Genomic DNA, 20,734 nt, shown 5'->3' on the forward strand with positions numbered 1-20,734 from the left:
CAGCAGTGCAGTTGCAGCTGTGCTGCTGGAGCTTTTCAAGTGAGAACAAGCCCTAAGTCTCATTTGCAAGAGTGATTTAGGTGCTTTTGAAAATTTTACCCAACATCACATATATCATTCTTCACAATTTGCAATCATCAAAGTAGCTGTAATGAAATTAACACAAACAATGGATGCTGACCATTTTGAAGAGGTCCTTTTATATTTAGCAGTTTGATATGTACCAGGCAGGATTTGGAGAGGAGCAGGCTTTTTTTTGAGAAACATTTGAGACAGCTTACAAAAGTGCACCCACCCCCGAGAAAGGCAGACAAGCTGAATGATCAAAATGCTTATCTTACCTTCTGGTTGCTTTATTATGCTATAACATTCAGCTATTCAAAAAGACATTTTACAAATGCAAAAAGGCATACGCATAGAGACAGCAACTACTTCCCATTTCATGGGAACAGCAAGATAGCAAATTGTTTAGTGCATGCACTGCTCAATGATTATACCAGCTGTATTTTCATAAGCTCATTCTTACGGCTGAGGAAACTTCAAATTAACATTAATATTTTACAGCAGTTGTAAAACCACACACAAAACCCAATAAAATATGCTGGGATACTTTGGCTGTCAGTTCCTGAAACTGAATCTTCCAAGGTGAAAGCTGCAATTTAATCCTGGGGGAATTCTGTACCACTGCATGTGTGCAGAATTCATGTCCCCTGCAGATTTCTTTGCTTTCCCACGGGAAAAAACAGGGAAGCAAAGAGAAGACGCAAGAGCAGTCACACACCACTCCCTAACAGCGCAGGTACAATGTTTCAGGCACCCAAAGCAGCCGGCAGAGAGGTAAATCACCACGGGGCTGGGGACACCCCAGCCAGCGGCTCCTACCCTGAGCCCAGATCAGCTGCTAGGCCCAGCTGGGCTGGAGGCAGGAAAGGACAGAGCTTCCTCTTCCCCTGCAAAGAGTAGCTGGGGCTGTGTCAGACCCACCCCAGCTACCTTCGCCAGCTGCAGGAAGCTCAGCATCCTCCTCTGCTTCCTGCCCCCATCACTCCTCAGCTGCGGTGGGGGGACGGGGGAGGACGACACACTGTATGGGGAGCTGCTCCCCCATCCTCCCAACCCCTGTTCATCCAGACTTTCCATACCCAGACACCCCTGCCACACCTCACCCCGTACACCCAGAACATCCCTAGCACTCCATATCCGAACCCCACCCCACTGAACCTCAACCAGTGCATCTAGAACCCCCTTGCACCCAGACCCCCTGCCTCCAGACCCCAGACGACCCCCCACTGAGCTCCCTGCACTCAAACCCCCATCCTATCAAGCCCCACCCCCCACACCAAGCTGAGCCCCCACATCCAGACAACCATGCCACTGACCCGCCACTAGCTGCATCCAGATCCCCAGCCCACCAAGCCCCACTCCTCCAGCACCCAGACTCGCCCGCTGAGACCCCACACCCAGACCCCTCCACTGAGCACCAACCACCTTCACCTGGAAGCCCCTGCAGAGTCCCACTTCCCCTGCACCTAGAATCCCCACAATGAGCCTCTGTGCATCCAGATCCCCCCACACCTAGACCTCCCGCACTGAGCTGCCTGCACCCAGATTTGCTCACACAGAACCCTCTCACCCCACACCTGGATCCCCCCACACTGAGCCCCTTCACACTTGGATCCTGCCTGGTTGATCCTGCCTGCCCCACACCTGGTGCAGAGGGGCAAGGCTCTAGGATGTTTCTGAGGCAGGCCCAGCCCTTGTGCTGTGTCAGGGTCTGGTGCAGCCTCTCCGCTGAGTCCGTCCTCCAGGGGTGAGGGTGGGTGGCTGCAGAGTGATCTCCCACCTTTGTGCAGCCAAGCTGGAGCCTCTTCATTTATTTATTGACAAATAAAACTTGCAGAATTTTAAAATATTGTGCACAGAATTTCTAATTTTTTGGTGCAGAATGCCCTCAGGAGTAAAGGGTCCTCAACTATGGAACATGCACACACTGGTGGGCAGTCAGAGCTAGAGTTTTGCACTCTGACACCATAAAAAAATTCACTTATTTAATTCAGGTTTTTTAATTACCATTGCCATCAGGCACGGGGCTAAATTCTCATTCTGAGTCACTTACTGGTGATTCATTTGTTGATTCGAAACTGAATGTGTAGCATCCACATTCCATGATAATAGGTACCTTACAACTAAAATACACACCCACCCACCCACCCCAAGGTATCTAAGTTTTCCCCCATTTGAGCGCCACATCTGCAGCTTCCCAGAGGCTTGACACCAAATCTAACTTACCTGAATACAAAATAGAACACAGCCACATTCACTGTTAAGATGGAGATGGCCTGCAGACTACAGATTCCAATATAGGCAGTCCTTGGACTTACGACACAATTGGTTCCTGAAAATTGCGTCGTAAGTTGAACCATCGTAACTCAGAACCGCAATCCACTCCATTATGGGACCAAGCATCGTAAAGTTGAAACCAATGGTCATAAGTCGAATCAGGGTGTCAATTCAGAAATGTCGTAAGTAGCATTCATCAGAAGTCGAATGTTGTAAAGTCAAGGATTGCCTGTATGCACCTTGACATGAATGGTTACAGTCACTACTGGTAGTCAATTGGGAGATTATGCTAGAAGCTGATATATTCATATCTGGAAAAGTTCTTAAAAATATACGTAGGAATATGAATAGTCTTCCTCTGGAATGTCCATTATTTGTACCAATGTATCAATTAACATTTTACTGCATTTCTCAAAGAAACAGAGAGAAACATGACTGATACATGGTCTGTGAACATAAATCCTCAGAACAGTAATCACAAGCTAATAAAAATATAGTTTCACTTAAAATTTAGACTAGCAAAATGAAAATCACATATATTAGGCTGCACCAGTTAAGAAGCTACATGTAAAACAGGTATGGATGAAAATACATGTAAAAATTAAGACAAGCTGACAAATGTATTGTAAATTTTCTGAATTTGTTTCCTACAGACTACTATTCCTATGTGCCAACGGCATTCAACCAGCCTAGTCACCGCTCAAAGTACTGACGGAACCAGCAACATGGGAATGATTCCGCTAAATTTGGGGTGCTCACACTTTGCTCAACTAAGAACTGCATGGGTAACCCTTAATTTACATGAACTGAAGTGACTGCGGTCATCCTTATCTTTAACGTGGAGACGAGGCCCACAGAGACATCGGATCCTAGCATGTTGTGCTCTGACTTGATCACAAGAGCCAGGAACACTGCACAACAGAATTTAAATCTCCTTGATCAGTACATTCATATTAAAAAGGTGAAGGAAATTAGAGACTGCATTACAGAATTCAGTGGAATTATTCATTTGGAAAGTTGTCCTATGTACACCCGGTGATAAACAACATCACTGCATTAGTTCATTATTTCTCTACATGACCAGCTAACACTGGGTGTTCAATTCCGCAATAAAGAAAAATCTTTAAAATGTAGAAGTAGTCAATAGATGCTTCCCTGACAATTTTAACCAGGGAGCTTTCTATAGGACATCTCAGTTGCCAAGTTAACTACTCATGTGCCAGTGTTGTCAATATAAGGCCTTTCTCATGCTTAAACAATGTAGTGCCGCTGCTTCAGTTACAGGATGCATGGAGACCCAAAATGGATGGAAGGTTTAAAAAAAGGGTTTTCCATACTTCCTAGAACAAATCGGACAGATCGGCTTAAGAACCACCATGTGCTGGCCTGGCAATTCCAACTACAGCTACTAACTGCCAGGTTAAACTTAACACGAAAGGTAGCATTTCTCAACTTCCTGTTCTCCACAGACCCACACATGGAAATGAACACAAAACTTGCCAATCTTCTCAATATGTTTTTCCCCCTACATATACCCTTCCTTCCACACTTGAGAATATGACACTGGAAACTCCCTTCCGAATAGCGCCCTCAGCATCAGTACTGTTGTTTCTCATTGGAAATATCTCATATTTTTGGAATGAAATGGATCTTAGACCTAATAAGCTGCGTATTTTAAGTCTAATGGCTTCTTTTTTTAAAAATAAAATAAAATACATATAAAACACACACACACATATATAAAGGAGGACGCAATAAAGGATTTATCAAATTACAGGTATCTACAGGTTGAACCTGACAGGCTAGGCGTACTACCACAGAAGGCAAACAGCTGAAGCTACCTGAGTCCTGTCTACACTAGTACTTCCTGAGTTACCGCCACCAGCAGAGCCATACCAGTAATAGTGAAATCGTGGCAGATTTCCAAGGAAATCTAGCATACAAAAGACTTGAGCTTGAGCCCTTCTTCCTAAGTCAGCAATGCTGGGGATGCAACAGCCCAAACAACAGAGGAAAGGAGAGTCTCCAATTTATGCCTTCCAGCTGACTCAGAAGCATGGCTGACAGGTTTTAAAGGACACTGAACCTAACCATTGGCCTTAGCCACATTCTTTGGTCAGAAGGATGATTAAGTTCAATTCCAGAATCAGATATGGAATTTACAGACAGTGATATACATGTGCATGTGTACAAGCACACTTTCCCCCCAAAATAAAAGCCATGGCACCTCAAGAGCAGCAGTGGTGCTTGATGCCCTTGCTTCTTGGGTGGCCAGTGTGATTTAGCTTTCAGTTTCATATATTAAACTACACTCTGAACGTGTCTATCCAACAGGGCTAGCAAAATCGCACACCTTGTTCAGCTGACAGTATGCTTGGTGCTGTACAAGATAAAGGAAAGACTTGGGTCCCATCCCAGGGAACTTACTATTACTGCTACCTAGCCAGGATATATTAGGCCTTTGCAAACTGGACAAGGTGAAACTGGGTGAAACTCCAGTAAAGTCCATGGGAATGCACAAGCTGTAACGAAGTAAAGGATTTAGTCCTATGTACTACCTTGCATCTTACAATTATGACATTAGCAGTGGTAATAGTTTACTAGCCTCCCTTGAAAACGCACAAAGAGGATTGTAATACCTCTCTCTCAAAACAGACTAGCTCCACCATTTACCTAATCCCCATCCATAGAATTCTCTCCTCATTGCCCTCACAATACACGGGCATGCCTTCCCAGGCCAGCCATTACCACATATGTAAAAGGTTCAGGAATGGCACTCTGGTAGACAGAAGAACAATGCAAAAAGTTACATGTCTGGTTTCTCACTCAGAAGTGTTAAAATAAAATGCTTTAAATGAGTGCAAGATTCCTTATAAAGATATATCCTTCTACCTCCTTTTCTGTGTGCTTGCCTGTCTCTAACTACTCAGTGCCATTCAGGTTTGCTGATGCCATTACTGATGATAACTGTGTTGCAAGGCCTGAGGAAGAGCATGTATGTGAGCTCTGGTAAAGCAGTCCATGAGAGTGAGGTCATCATGCTAGGACAGGAAACCAGAAGTACAACCACCACCAATGAAAATGACTATACACAAAGTGCTGCCAAATGCAAACTGGAAAAAAACAAGACAGACGGGGTTGTGGGGAATCAATCTGAGATGTTACTACTTTTTACAAATAGGTGTCCAACTTTAAGGTGAAAATTTGATTTTCAAATTGGCCATCTCTCTTTAACTTGCACCTTTTGCTTACATTTGGTCTTGTAATCCTGTCCCTATATACCAGGGATCGGCAACATTTGGCATGCGACCCGCCAGGGTAAGCCCCCTGGTGGGCCGGGCCAGTTTGTTTACCTGCCGCGTCTGCAGATTCGGCCAATCGCAGCTCCCACTGGCCGCGGTTCGCCGCTCCGAGCCAAAGGGGGCTGCGGGAAGCAGCGGCCAGCACATCCCTCGGCCCGCGCCGCTTTCGCAGCCCCCTTTGGCCTGGAGCGGCGAACCGCAGCCAGTGGGACGTGGATGCGGCAGGTAAACGAACTGGCCCGGCCCGCCAGGGGGCTTACCAATGCCAAAGGTCGCTGATCCCTGCTATATACCATCTCTAGATACTCCTAATGTCCAGCAACACTGGCCTCAAGATGCTGTACCTGGGCTCTGAGGGCCACGAGCTGCTTGCACTAGGTGCAGACATACACCTCTTGACCACAAAGAAAGTACTCTGTGCAATTAAGACCACCTGAAAAGAGCTCTGTAGCTTGAAAGCTTGTCTCTTTCACCAACAGAAGTTGGTCAAATAAAAGATATTACCTCACCCACCTTATCCCTCTGATATTGTGGGACCAACACAGCTGCAATACTTGGAACAATACACTGAGTGGCACCTCTCCTGATTAGTCCACTGCTCACCTTCACCCTCCATAGTTAGGGTGCATTTAAAGGGAGTAGTGATAGATTAACTTTGTGTGTTTTCTTATTATTAATATTGAGGTTTAGATAGAATAAGTAATTAAATATAGATGTCTAATTTCCCTTGGCGCCTAACTCCCACTGAGTCCTAATTCCCATGTGCTCATTCTGTCTACTTCCTTCTCACTTGGTGTGGGGCATCTCTCACTGCTTGAGAAGGGCCTTCCACACAGCCTAACTCTGTAGATATAGCTATCTAGAACAAAGCTCGACGGCCTTTGCCATCCCCATCCTCTCCCACTTGCTTATTTACTAATGATCAGGGCAGTCTTCTCATATCAAAAAATAATACTTTTAACAAAGAGCTTTTCCCTATTTCCCCTGGTTAATTGTTTGCTACTGAAACCCAACCTGAGACCACAAATACTTTGATACAAGAAATGTAATTAACACCTTCAAATCAGGACTTCAAACTTCTTCCTATGCACAAAGCAAAATAATTATTTATGATAGTGATTCAAGTTGCAATATTAAGTATATGTACACCAATGAAAAGCAAGTCACCAAAGAACCTGCAATCAGAAAGAGTAGAAATACAGGAATATTTTTAAATAACAACCTAGGTTTCATATAAATCTCACCTTAAATCTTTTGTCCTGAAGAACTTTCTTAATGGCCACAAGCTCTCCTGAATCGCAGAGTTTGGCTTGATACACAACACCAAAAGATCCGTTTCCAATAACCTTGGTGTCTGTATAACTAACTTCTTGCGGTCGATCTGGACCCTGTCCAGGAGTTGCCACCACTGTAGTCACTTTGCTGCCATCTTTGTCTCCTGGAAAAGCAGAGAACATTGAGTTAATATACGTGTGTGAGTGAGACTATCAGACAGACTATCACTGAAGATAGTAACTTTACTCACTTTTGAACTAACTTAACTCATATTTAGTGAGACAGAAATTGGTACTCTGGTACATCTAACTTCTTCCATGCAATAGAGTTTGTTATTTATATTGCTGAAACAAATATCAATCCACTTCCCAATATTTTACTGTAATTACCACAACCAAACTGCCAATTTAACCAGTAGAGCAAGAATTCTTTCCTTCAAACATATATGTCTAGCTACAAACAACAACTTTGGAAGTGCTCGTCACAACTCCATAGTTAAGGCTACAATCAGCAATCCATTAAGAGCCTAAAATCTTGTCTATACTGCGGAGTTCAGCTCTCAGCACCCAGACACCAGTTTAGCTGCACCAGTGTAACCCCACTACCACAGACAGACAAAAGCCACTTCAGCCACAGTTTGCACCATTGCTGCTTAACTCCGTTTGAAACCAGGTTGAGCTGCATCTATACAAACTAGAATTTATCACAACTTGACCTACCTACACTAGGCATTTGCACTGCTTCACTTACACTGGTGGCTAGCTACTAATGACCATAACAGAGATAAATTCGCACACTTTTAATAGGAACAAGCTAGCCCTACACATTTTGTAGTCATTTTAGTTTAAGAAAAATAATTTTTATGGAGTTTCAGACATTTAGGATATATGTTTACAAGTGATTCATTTTTCAAATCCACAAGATGTGTTATGATTCTTTGATTCCCTTCCCTCAGAAACTGCACCATTTCTAAAACACACAAATGTACATACTCAGGCATAACATGTATTAGAAAAATGCTTTTTAAATCGTAAAGTTATTTTATAGTGTTCATAGTTATTGGATTACTGTCAGCAAAGCTGTGTGTAAAAGTTTTCACATTGGTTTACACTCTTCAAACGTTCAGCTCTAAAATCAAATGCATAAACACATAACCGTCTCAGTTATGAGTCAGTTTCTTTAAACTCCCAGAAGACATTGAAGTGGTGAATAATCCTCTATCCCTACCCTTAGCTCCCTGTGTTCTGGAAAGCTGCTAACTCTCGAGGGTCTCTGAGCTATTTGGTTATTCCCTTCAGTTCTTGCTATCTTACAAATGCTCCTAACTCTGCAGGATACCCTAACTCCCCTTCTTTATAAGGTAGTGATAGCTAAGAGGGAGGGACAATCTAGTAGCTCCAGGACCTAAGCAGTAAGCATGACCCTTTTAAAATGTGAGTTTGAAAAGTCCATTCACCTGTGGCAGTAACAATCTCTTCCAGGAAAGTACCACCAATTTCTGCAGAATCTAGCTTTCTTTTTTTATGGCTACTACTGAGAATCCTGTGACCAGCAGCAGCCACATATACAGAATCACGTCAACATCACTGTCTTGGGAATGAATGTTCTTTCTCCCTTTCAGCAGTCAGAAGGGGCAGGAACACACAAGGGGTTTCAAAATGATCAGCTCACCTACTAGCCAGAGGCTAGAAGAGATGGAACCACTAAGCAAAATCTTCAGACAGCACCTGTGTTCCCTCTAAGTTACGTGGTTGCACAGCTGCCCAGCAGTTAATCAAGTGGCACGCACTTCATTAGCAGAGAAGCGCACATCCAGCAGCATGTGTTCAGGTGCCCCTCCCACCGCTGCTTTGCGGCCACATTGCTCCTGCTCTCTGCCTTGGAGCCCTGGCCAATGGCTCCTGGACACTCCTGCTTGCTGTGCCCGGGGCGGCGGGGGGCCAGCAACGATGTCAGGGTGTCCCCCTCGCCCGCCTCCTCCCTGCTCACATTCCCCCATCTCCACAGAGCTGGGGGAGGGGACAGGGCTCAGGAGCAGGAGAGCTGATGCGGTCTGAGGTCTGAACAAGCCTTCCAGTGGTGAGTGAGTGCCTTAATAAGACAGCGCAAAGACTCTCAGACTTCCCCAGCAGCCAGCACACACACACGCACGGAGTCTCTCTCTCGCTTACACACACTTACCCCTACCTCCCAACACATACTTCTTCTTGTTGTTACTTCTTGGTACTTCCTGCAATGGACATATATTCTCTATAATTTTATTGCTTCAAAGTGTGTTATTTTAGTTTTTTGACTGGTCTATGCATTTCATAATTTTTATTTCTCTCTTATGCTTAAATTTAATTCTTTGAGTAGTGAGTTCTAAAATGCCTAACCTGCCCTGATTGGAGTAATTATCGCTATGGTAACTTTTTAAAAATATATATTATAGCCAGGTTTTTTGTTTCTACCGGTGATGCACACCCGCACGTTATCTCAATATTGGTGCACATAACAAAAATCGTTCTGCCCATGGATGGAAAAAATTTAGAGGGAACATTGGACAGCACCCTGGTATTAATTCCAGTTTTCTTCTTTTCCCAACAGCTGAAGGGGAGTTGGGGAGCCCTTGATTTCTCACTTGGGCATCACCCCTGGACAGTGGAACCACTGATTAGGTTAATCTTGCAACTATTAGATGTATGGTACATTTTTCAAATTCATGAAGGATGGATGGATGAGTTAAAAAAAGTTTCTTTTAAAAAAAGAACCCACTAGCACAAATGTGGTAGGCACTTCACTAGAGATACTTAGAAGACAGGCCCCTACCCTAAGGAGCTTGCAAGAAGGGGAGGAACCAGAAAAGGAAAAATATACTTGAGATGTTAGAATACATTTGGAAAAAGAAAACAGATAAAAGGGTGCAGAGAGTGAGAAAAGAGGAAGCAGATGATGGAGAACAAGGGCTCATCCACATGGGGGTATAAATCGGATTGCTTTGATCTGTCTTACTTAACATGCAACACACAAGCTGCACTAATAGCGTGCACCTGGGATGGCTGTGTGCTTTCAATTCACATCCGAATTGTACGGTGGTGGCTTGAGACATACTAAATGCATGGCATTCTCTGGGGATATCCTATGGTCCTTTGCTTCACTGATGAGCAGTTTGCATTCTGAGATTTTTTTCACTGGGTATTGTGGGATGCATAGCAGAAGCCAGGTGGGTTCAGATTTTTTAAAAATCCCATGTTTCCACCATCTCCAAAGCATACTTCCTTTCTGGTGCCATTTTGAATTGCTAATGCCATTTTTGAATTGCTATCAGCAGTATGGACCAACAATGCTCCACACCACTATGCTGGCAACTGCAATCTTTTGTGAGATATGTGCTGAACTAATCCTGGACTTGCAGTGGCAGCATACCAATGTGTGGTGCCCCATGCTAGTGGAGAAGGGAGTTGCCAGTGCCAGCTGGAAGCTGACCACCCCTGAATTTTAGTAGTCTGCAACAAGCCAAGTCATTTGAGGCCATCCCAACTAGACATACAAAATGATGGGGTCTAAATTAGCTGTGACCACTCAAGAAAGAGATCTTGGAGTCATTGTGGATAGTTCTCTGAAAACATCCACTCAATGTGCAGCAGCAGTCAAAAAAGCGAACAGAATGTTGGGAATCATTAAGAAAGGGATAGATAAGACAGAAAACATCATATTGCCGCTATATAAATCCATGGTATGCCCACATCTTGAATACTGCGTGCAGATGTGGTCACCCTACCCCAAAAAAAGATATACTAGAATTGGAAAAGGTTCAGAAAAGGGCAACAACAATGATTAGGAGTATGGAACGGCTACCATATAAGGACAGAATAATAAGACTGGGACTTTTCAGCTTGGAAAAAAGATGACTAAGGGGGAATATGATAGAGGTCTATAAAATCATGACTGATGTGGAGAAAGTAAATAAGGAAGTGTTATTTACTCCTCATAACACAAGAACTAGGGGGCACCAAATGAAATTAATAGGCAGCACGTTTAAAACAAACAAAAGTATTTTTTCACACAACGCAGTCAGCCTGTGGAACTCCTTGCCAGAGGATGCTGTGAATGCCAAGACTATAACAGGGTTCAAAAAAGAACTAGATAAATTCATGGAGGATAGGTCCGCCAATGGCGATTAGTCAGGGTGGGCAGGGATGGTGTCCCTAGCCTCTGTTTACCACAAGCTGGGAAGGGGCAACAGGGGATGGATCAGTTGAGGATTACCTGTTCTGTTCACTCCCTCTTCCGACAGTGGCCAATGCCAGGTTCCCAAGACAGGATCCTGGGCTGGATGGACCTTTGGTCTGACCCAGTATGGCCGTTCTTATGTCATGTAGGTGGTGTGATGCTACTATGGTTACGGTACTGTTGCACTGGGTTACAAAGCTTGGTAATGCTCCAATTATTGATGGCTTTGCACACATGGGATTCCCAAATTGTAGTGGGGCAACTAATGGGATTCATGTGCCTATTTCCCCCTCCTCTCACATGTTCTGGATATTAAAAAGGCTATTTGCTTAGCTGGAGTTGATGTTATGGACTGAGGGAGTTGTGCAGTCTCTCATAGTTACAGTAAAGATGGGCCAAACTGCCACGAGCACGTCAGTCTACTAGAAACCAGCCTCTTTCACATTCTTGTGGACTTTTTGCCTGGGTGTGAGAGATGCTTTGAAGATTGCTTAGTATTATGGAGTTTTGGCCCTTTCTTTAGATTTTCAGAAGAAATAATTTAAGTATTTTAGTTCCCTTATAGGCAGGGCTCAGAATTTATAAACAGAAGGGGGTATTTCTCCATGGTGTTCAAAGGGCTTGTTGATCACTGCAGCAGGTTTCTAAACCTAAATCAGGGTACCTAGCAGGGTCCATGATGCTAGGATCTTTCAGAAAATTCAGCTTCCCTTGGAAGCCTGGTCCAGAGCGTAACTAACCTTACAGCTGCAAAATATTCCTTAATGTTACTAAATCCCCCTTGCTGCATATTAAACCCCTTATTTCTTGTCCTATCTTCCGTGCACCTGGAGAACAACTGATCACCGTCCTCTTTATAAGAAGTCCTTAACATATTTGAATGCTGTTAATCGGGTCCCTCCTTAGTCATCTTTTCTCAAGACTAAACATGCCCTGTTTTTTTAACCTTTCCTCATAGGTCAGGTTTTCTAAACCATTTATCACTTTCGTTGCTTTTCTCTGACCTCTCTCCAATTACTTCCCATCTTAAGTGTGGCACCCAGAGTTGAACACAGTACTCCAGCTGAGGCCTCAATAATGCTGAGTGGAGCTGGACAGTTACTACCCAGGTCCTACATAAGATACTCCTGTTAGTACACCCCAGAATGATATGATGAAAATCCCCATTTTTCGCTTATTGGTAGAGGAAGTGGAACATTGTGGCAAGCTTTAATTTGTCTTGTATCTGTGCCTAGGTTTTTGTACATCCTTATGAATTATTTAAAATTTATGGATTTTCCATATTAACTCTTCAGAAAGAGTCATCAATGCAGTTTATCATAAAAACTGTTAAAAATTCAATCTATTACATAGCAACCAGAAATAAACCTTTAATTACAACAATAATGAAACAAATTCAAACTGACACAGTGCAGGGTAGAACACAAGGGGAGGAGGAATTCAAGTCACAGGCAAGTATATGTCTTGCTTCTACTACTTCTTGTTCTTTGGCCATCTGGTGTTAAGGGGACTCAAAGTTATCAGGGGCATTCAATGACTCAAGAGAGCCTCGTTTTTGTTGAAAAGAGGTAGGCTGTTTCACTGGCCTGAGCGTCTGTAAAGGGAATGGCCTCAGAGCATGGCTGTAGCAAACATTCTGTATTGTCCCAAAGCTGCAGAGTATGACTAGGCCCCAGTTTACAGCACTGCATTGCCTACTCTCCTTGGCCACTGTGATGCTGTCTTTGACCACCCCAACTATCTCTCTGGACAGCTCCATTTCTTTTCCCCTCTCCATTCTCAAGTACAGCCTCCATCTTTCTGCTGTTCTGGGGGACTCTGCAACGAGGTCTGTGAACACTGCATCCCGAGTTCTCCATTTCTTCCCCTCTCAGACTGGTCATCCACTCAGCTGTTGGTAAAGGCCCCATCTTTGAGGGTTCAGCTTCTGACGGTGCTGTGGCTGTGAGAGTAAGGAAAATCTCAAGCAGTTATTGTTCAGATTCCAGAGGGGCTATGATAGCATTTTTAATATGCCTTTCTGACTTTTCTTCCTAGTCTTGTGGGAACCTCAGAGTTCGAAAGTGGTGCACACATGAGGAGGACTGTACTGGAATTTTTTTCCGTGAAGTATATGCTGTTCGGGTTTGCCATTGTGCCTTGGAGGCTCGGAATTACCTTCCTGGTTCGGCTTTGCAGTTTTGCTGTGCCTTGTAAGTGCTTGCATGGTCTCAGAGAGGTAAGTGGGAGGAATTCAGAGGTGAACTGGATAGTAATCCCCTCCTCCATCCCCTTTAGGCTGTCCTGACTCTCAGTGTTACACTGACGCTGGTGTTTGGAGGCAGAGAATAGCCTTATTCAATAAAGCAAAGGGCAGACCAGTGAAATACACTGAAATGATTCACCAAGCAGGAGTGGAAGGACATCATGAGCTATACCAGGGGAATGATCATAAAGCTATCCCACATAATGTCCAGACCACATTGAACAATTCTTCGTTATCTCCCCTGAAGAAGTGGTAAAAGTGCAAAAAAAAAAAAAAAAAAGTGTTGTTCTTCAGACAATCAGCGCATTTGCCTTCTCTGTGTAAGCTTGCGAAAAAGCCATTAACAGCTTTGTTATCCCTAAGGTAAAGCACTTTTCCTGGAAGAGTGTGTGTTACAGGGCATTTATACCTCAGCCAGGAGCTGTAGTCTTAATACCTTGATGGACACGCAATGTCCATGTCTACCTCATGTAAAGTGAGAATACTAACCAAAACTTCTTTTTCTGTAACCATTGGCTCAAACTATTGAATTTTGCACGTTTTCATTATTTGAATCTGCCGTTGGAGGGAGTGTAGGGTGCAGACTGCATACTGCTGGCTGCCATTTTGAGCTGGCAAACGGGGTTTGGGGAGGGCATTCACTGGGTAGGATAGACGCAGGAAATCAAAGGAAAACAAGTAGATAGGGATGTGCCTTCTGTGGTGTGATCTTGAACACAGTCGATAGTTGGGGCTTTAGCACGAGACATAAGCCAACTGCCCAGGTTGAGCAGCTGCCATTTTGAAAACATGTACCAGAGACAGTGTGGGCGCAAGGAGGTGGGGATTGGAAACTTGATGGCTTCTAGCTCACATCCAACAAAAATATCTGCGGCCATGGAGCACCAGGAACTGAAGCTAGCATGGCAGTATAGCATAATATGTTTTAAACATAGATACTTACATGCTGAGGTTACATCCAATACTACCCTAGGTTTCTGGCAGGGAATCAGGCTCACTTCCTGCTCAGCTATCAGGGTCTGAGCCCCAAAGAGATCCTGGCTTTCCAGGGACAGCTCTTCACTGCTCAGTCTGAGGACTCTTGGTGCTCATCCTTGAGGTATCAAGGTGGGCAGCAGGGTCTACAACCTTGTAGGGTTCAGTGGTGGTGTAACTGATCAAATCCTGTGTAGCTCCTCAAAAAAAACACAGATCACATTTCCACTGCTGTACCTTTTCCTGGCATCCTTGGTTGTAATGTACAGTACATTCTCCTCAGCTGTTTGCTCTATTATCCTGCACTAGTTGGTGTCCCAGTTGTGAGCCCTCACGGACCTCTACTTAGCAGTGTGCACAAAAAGAGCTTTATTTCATTAGATGGCCACAAGAGCTCCCTGCACCAATGCTTCTCCCCAGGTGGCAATAAGATCCAGGGTTCCAGCATGGCTCCAAGAGGCTGCTGGAGGCATGTTGTAAGTTTTCTGAAGAACTATTGCAGCAATGCTGATATCATAGAATCATAGAATATCAGGGTTGGAAGGGACCCCAGAAGGTCATCTAGTCCAACCCCCTGCTCGAAGCAGGACCAATTCCCAGTTAAATCATCCCAGCCAGGGCTTTGTCAAGCCTGACCTTAAAAACCTCTAAGGAAGGAGATTCTACCACCTCCCTAGGTAACGCATTCCAGTGTTTCACCACCCTCCTAGTGAAAAAGTTTTTCCTAATATCCAATCTAAACCTCCCCCACTGCAACTTGAGACCATTACTCCTCGTTCTGTCATCTGCTACCATTGAGAACAGTCTAGAGCCATCCTCTTTGGAACCCCCTTTCAGCTAGTTGAAAGCAGCTATCAAATCCCCCCTCATTCTTCTCTTCTGCAGGCTAAACAAGCCCAGCTCCCTCAGCCTCTCCTCATAACTCATGTGTTCCAGTCCCCTAATCATTTTTGTTGCCCTTTGCTGGACTCTCTCCAATTTATCCACATCCTTCTTGAAGTGTGGGGCCCAAAACTGGACACAGTACTCCAGATGAGGCCTCACCAATGTCGAATAGAGGGGAACGATCACGTCCCTCGATCTGCTCGCTATGCCCCTACTTATACATCCCAAAATGCCATTGGCCTTCTTGGCAACAAGGGCACACTGCTGACTCATATCCAGCTTCTCGTCCACTGTCACCCCTAGGTCCTTTTCCGCAGAACTGCTGCCTAGCCATTCGGTCCCTAGTCTGTAGCTGTGCATTGGGTTCTTCCGTCCTAAGTCCTGGATATAGTCAAATCCAGGAGCAAATAGGCCAATTCTGGCACCATGCCAGTTTTTAAATAGGGGAGGAGGCACCCAGTCAATGTGACACCAGAGCAGTGGAGGGTACACAGGTAAACAGACATGTCAGTAATGGTTGCCTGCATAGCTGTGTGAGATAGCAATCAGAGGACTACTAAAGTAGGGCACAGCAGCACTGTGTGAATAAACTATATACCGAACTAACTCAATTTTTATCAAATTTAGTTCACTTTGAGGAACTCTGAGGAATTGTCACAGATTGAAGAGTCACTAGAGGTAGTTTTGGAATTAATTGAGAAACTTAACAGTAACAAGTCACCGGGACCAGATGGCATTCACCCAAGAGTTCTGAAATAACTCAAATGTGAAATTGCAGAGCTATTAACTATGGTTTGTAACCTGTCCTTTAAATCAGCTACTGTACCCAATGACTGGAAGATAGCTAATATAACACCAATATTTAAGAAGGGCTCTAGAGGTGATCCTGGCAATTCCAGACCGGTAAGTCTAACGTCAGTACCGGGCAAATTAGTTCAAACAACAGTAAAGAATAAAATGGTCAGACACCTAGAAGAACATAAATTGTTGCGCAAAAGTCAACATGGTTTCTGTAAAGGGAGATCATGTCTTACTAATCTATTAGAGTTCTTTGAGGGGGGTCAACAAACATGTGGACAAGGGGGATCCAGTGGACATAGTGTACTTAGATTTCCAGAAAGCCTTTGACAAGGTCCCTCACCAAAGGCTCTTACGTAAATTAAGTTGTCATGGGATAAGAGGGAAGATCCTTTCATGGATTGAGAAAAGGTTAAAAGACAGGTAACAAAGGGTAGGAATAAATGGTAAATTTTCAGAATGGAGAGGGGTAACTAGTGGTGTTCCCTAAGGGTCAGTCCTAGGACCAATCCTATTCAACTTATTCATAAATGATCTGGAGAAAGGGGTAAACAGTGAGGTGGCAAAGTTTGCAGACAATACTAAACTCCTCAAGATAGTTAAGACCAAAGCAGACTGTGAAGAACTTCAAAAAGATCTCACAAAACTGAGTGTGCAACAAAATGGCAAATGGAATTTAATGTGGATAAATGTAAAGTAATACACATTGGAAAAAATAACCCCAACTATACATACAATATGATGGGGGTTAATTTAGCTACAACTAATTGGGAGAAAGATCTTGGAGTCATCGTGGATAGTTCTCTGAAGATGTCCATGCAGTGTGCAGCGGCAGTCAAAAACGCAAACTGGATGTTAGGAATCATTTAAAAAGGGATAGAGAATAAGCCGGAGAATATCTTATTTCCTTTATATAAACCCATGGTACGCCCACATCTTGAATACTGCGTATAGATGTGGTCCCCTCATCTCAAAAAAGATATACTGGCATTAGAAAAGGTTCAGAAAAGGGCAACTAAAATGATTAGGGGTTTGGAACAAGTCCAATAAGAGGAGAGATTAAAGAGGCTAGGACTTTTCAGCTTGGAAAAGAGGAGACTAAGGGGGAATATGATAGAGGTATATAAAATCATGAGTGGTGTGGAAAAAGTGAATAAGGAAAAGTTATTTACTTGTTCCCATAAGAACTAGGGGGCACCAAAAGAAATTAATGGGCAGCAGGTTTAAAACAAATGAAAGGACATTCTTTTTCACACAGCACGCAGTCTACCTGTGGAACTCCTTGCCTGAGAAGGTTGTGAAGGCTAGAACTATAACAGGGTTTAAAAGAGAACTGGATAAATTCATGGAGGTTACATCCTTTAATGGTTATTAGCCAGGATAGGTAAGGAATGGTGTCCCTAGCCTCTGTTTGTCAGAGGGTGGAGATGGATGGCAGGAGAGAGATCACTTGGTCAATACCTGTTAGGTTCACTCCCTCTGGAGCACCTGACATTCGCCACTGTCAGTAGACAGGATACTGGTCTAGATGGACCTTTGGTCTGACCCAGTATGGCCATTCTTATGAAAGAGGACTCCAGAATTCATAATAAATGCAGAGTCCGTGAGCCATAATGAATTGTGTCATAGTGCACTTAATCTGGCTTTAAAACCCCCATGTACCCAAGGCCTAGGAATTTTTCAGTAATAGATCGTGGGGTAAGGAAAAAGAAAAAATGGAATGAAGCAAGGAAGGGAAAGAATATTATAAAAATGAGAGTTAAGTCACTTTTCAAAAAATTAACGAACAGAATGCTGATTGACAATATGCCATCAAATACAATACAATCACCACACAGTTTTTCTTTTAAAGCGAAGGAGGGGAGGGGGGACACACAAGTACTTTTCACTCTGGCTAGTAGACTGAAATCCTCAGGTTAGGGTTTATCTGGTAAATTTTTCAAACTTTGCTATTAAAGTTTTGGAGTAGAAGGGAACTGTTTTACGGACAAGCCAGTTAAACTCTGAAGCACTTAAATTTTAGAGGTTGAAAGCAAAGTGAGCAGGATTTAAAGAAAGCTGCCAGGAGACCTGTCCAAATGCCTCTTCTCAGAGCTGGAGCTCGCTCTGCCAGCAGAAACTCTCCTGGGGCACTCCTTCACCAAATATCTGGGCAACAAAAGCTGTAATATAGAGTAAAAAGAAAAGGAGGACTTGTGGCACCTTAGAGACTAACCAATTTATTTGAGCATAAGCTTTCGTGAGCTAAAGCTCACTTCATCGGATGCATACTGGTTAGCCTCTAAGGTGCCACAAGTCCTCCTTTTCTTTTTGCGAATACAGACTAACACGGCTATTACTCTGAAACCTGTAATATAGAGTATTATCCACAGGCCCTTGGCTACTTGGCTAACCCCCCACAGAGCTGATAGGTTCTAGAACCTGACCCTATTCAGCTCCTTGAAATTCTCCTTGGACTACAAGAAAACTAACTCATAATTGTACCCATTGAGTGCTTAAAAATGTAAGCACTGAATTTAGTTAGCTCAGCTAAGAGCTATTGTGCCTCTACCAGCTTATATTTTAAAGAGATCCAATGCAGCCTAGACTCCTTTTTCCATGTATTTCTTTTTATAAAAACCTAGGAATTTCCTCCACAAAAACTTTGTAAATCCCTAGTTAAAGTAGTTCCATTGGTTAATCTACAAATGCATAGTAAGAACTTTACAGTTAACAAACACTAAGGATTAGTAAAGTATGGACATGACCAGTACAAGTAATTATAAACATCCCACTATGAGTGTTGCCTACCTTTAAAAATTCACCTTACACCTTTCACAACCTTGACTCTGACCATAATACATATTTACAAACTTAATATATACACATTTATTTATACTGTGATAGCACCAGGAGTCCACAATGCACTAGCCACTGTACTAATCATATAAGTTACATAGCTAAATACATACATATTAGTTGAACAGGACATGCAGAATCATACAATATTTGTATGTGTGTCTTAGTTAGGCCCTGAGCAGCAAGATTTGACTGTTTGCACTTGCCAGCTAATCAGCCTTTAAACAAAGCTTACCTAAAACATCTGGCAAATATTGGTTTTAAACCCAGCATAGATGGGACGCTGCTGAGGAGGGAATGGCTTTTAAAAGCACTAATTCTTCTCTGAAGGCTTCACCACTATGTGTGAGTTGTGACTTGTAGTAGTGAAACCCACAAGCATTGTACCAAACTTGGACTTAATGAGAAACTAAGTACTTGATTTTGAACATCTCTTAGCACTTACGTCAGCCAAACTTTTGTCGGTCAGGGGTGTGAAAAAAAAAAAACAACAACCCTGACTGACACAAATTTTGCCAGCATAAGCGCTCGTGGGCACAGCGATATGTGAGCGAGAGACATTCTCCCACCATCATAGCTACCGCCACTCTTTGAGCTGCTTTTAAAAAGCCAGCAGGAGAGCTCTCTCCCGTCAGCATAACACGGGTACAGGAGCACTCTTACAGCAGCACAGCTGTGCTGTAAGTAACACTGTAGACATGGCCTCAGTGTTATACTCATTGGTCCCTGGGAAGCATTTGACCTAGAAGCACACAATACATCTTGAGGCCTTTGAATGCAAAATGCCTATGAGAGAACTAAAATACTTAAATTATTTCTTCTGAAAATCTAAAGAAAGGGCCAAAACTCCAAATACTAAGCAATCTTCAAAGCATCTCTCACACCCAGGGAAAGAGTCCACAAGAATGTGAAAGAGGCTGGTTTCTAGTAGACTGAAGTGCTGGTGGCAGTTTGGCCCATCTTTATTGTAACGATGAGAGACTGCACAACTCCCTCAGTCATAACATCAACTCCAGCTAAGCAAATAGCCTTTTTAATATCCAGAACATTTGCATGGATGGGAAACTGGTACTGCTCTATGCTTATAATACTTTGCACTTCTGCTGCACTTTTCATCTTAAGCCCTCAAAGGACTTTTCAGTGATGTTGTAAGGTTTAGTACCTATGAAGTATTACACAAAGTCTACTGATGCAGAGGTTATTCCAAAAGTCAAACGCAGAGCTGGAAACAGAATCTAGAAGTCCTAACTGTCAACTGCTCTGATCTTTACTCCTCTCTCCCTACGTTTCAGTCACTAACATTAATGTATCCTGCTTTCAAGGTACTGACTGAAGGTATCGTCTTCAGGTATCTCCTCCTGAGGAAAGAAAACACACTACACTAACAAGCTATAGCTCTATTAAATGCTATTTCAATCCATAAATCCATTTTGCAATGTGTCCTGATGAGAACTTAAGACTTATTTTACCATTTAATCTCTACCAGAGTTCTCTATCAAGACCCTTTCAAGCTGAATATTAACCCAACTTCACACATACATAAAAGCTAATGTATTTGAGTACCTGCCCTGTTTTACAAGTCATGTAAATTGAGATAGCCAAATATTGACAGTTACTCCAGTGAAACATTTCTGAGTTTTAGGAACAAAAGACAAGCTTCTAGGAAACTTACATTTTTTGCAAATGCTTCTCCAGATGAGAAACTAGGTTCTAGCTACTGGTGAAAGGCACTTCCTCACATCAGTACTGCAGCTGCAGATTTCTAATCAATCAGAATTAAGAATTGAAAGATATTCTGATGGTGTCTAACCAAGGTAAATTTGTCCGTCAAGATAAAATTCTATTTGGGTTAAAGAGTCTATGA

The 20,734-nt window shown here is 43.2% G+C and overlaps 1 protein-coding gene across 6 annotated transcripts in view; it reads right to left on the reverse strand.

The window, feature by feature from the left end:
- Window positions 1–20,734, reverse strand: part of GSK3B (glycogen synthase kinase 3 beta) — a 267,158-nt gene that overhangs the window by 174,621 nt on the left and 71,803 nt on the right. For all 6 annotated transcript variants that reach the window (XM_073309439.1, XM_073309445.1, XM_073309401.1 and 3 more), the window contains exon 2: window positions 6,887–7,080. In XM_073309439.1, the coding sequence (XP_073165540.1) occupies window positions 6,887–7,080 (194 nt within the window). The remainder of the gene's footprint in view (window positions 1–6,886; window positions 7,081–20,734) is intronic.

This window comes from Lepidochelys kempii, chromosome 1, assembly GCF_965140265.1.
Source record: "Lepidochelys kempii isolate rLepKem1 chromosome 1, rLepKem1.hap2, whole genome shotgun sequence".
NCBI lineage: Eukaryota > Metazoa > Chordata > Testudines > Cheloniidae > Lepidochelys > Lepidochelys kempii.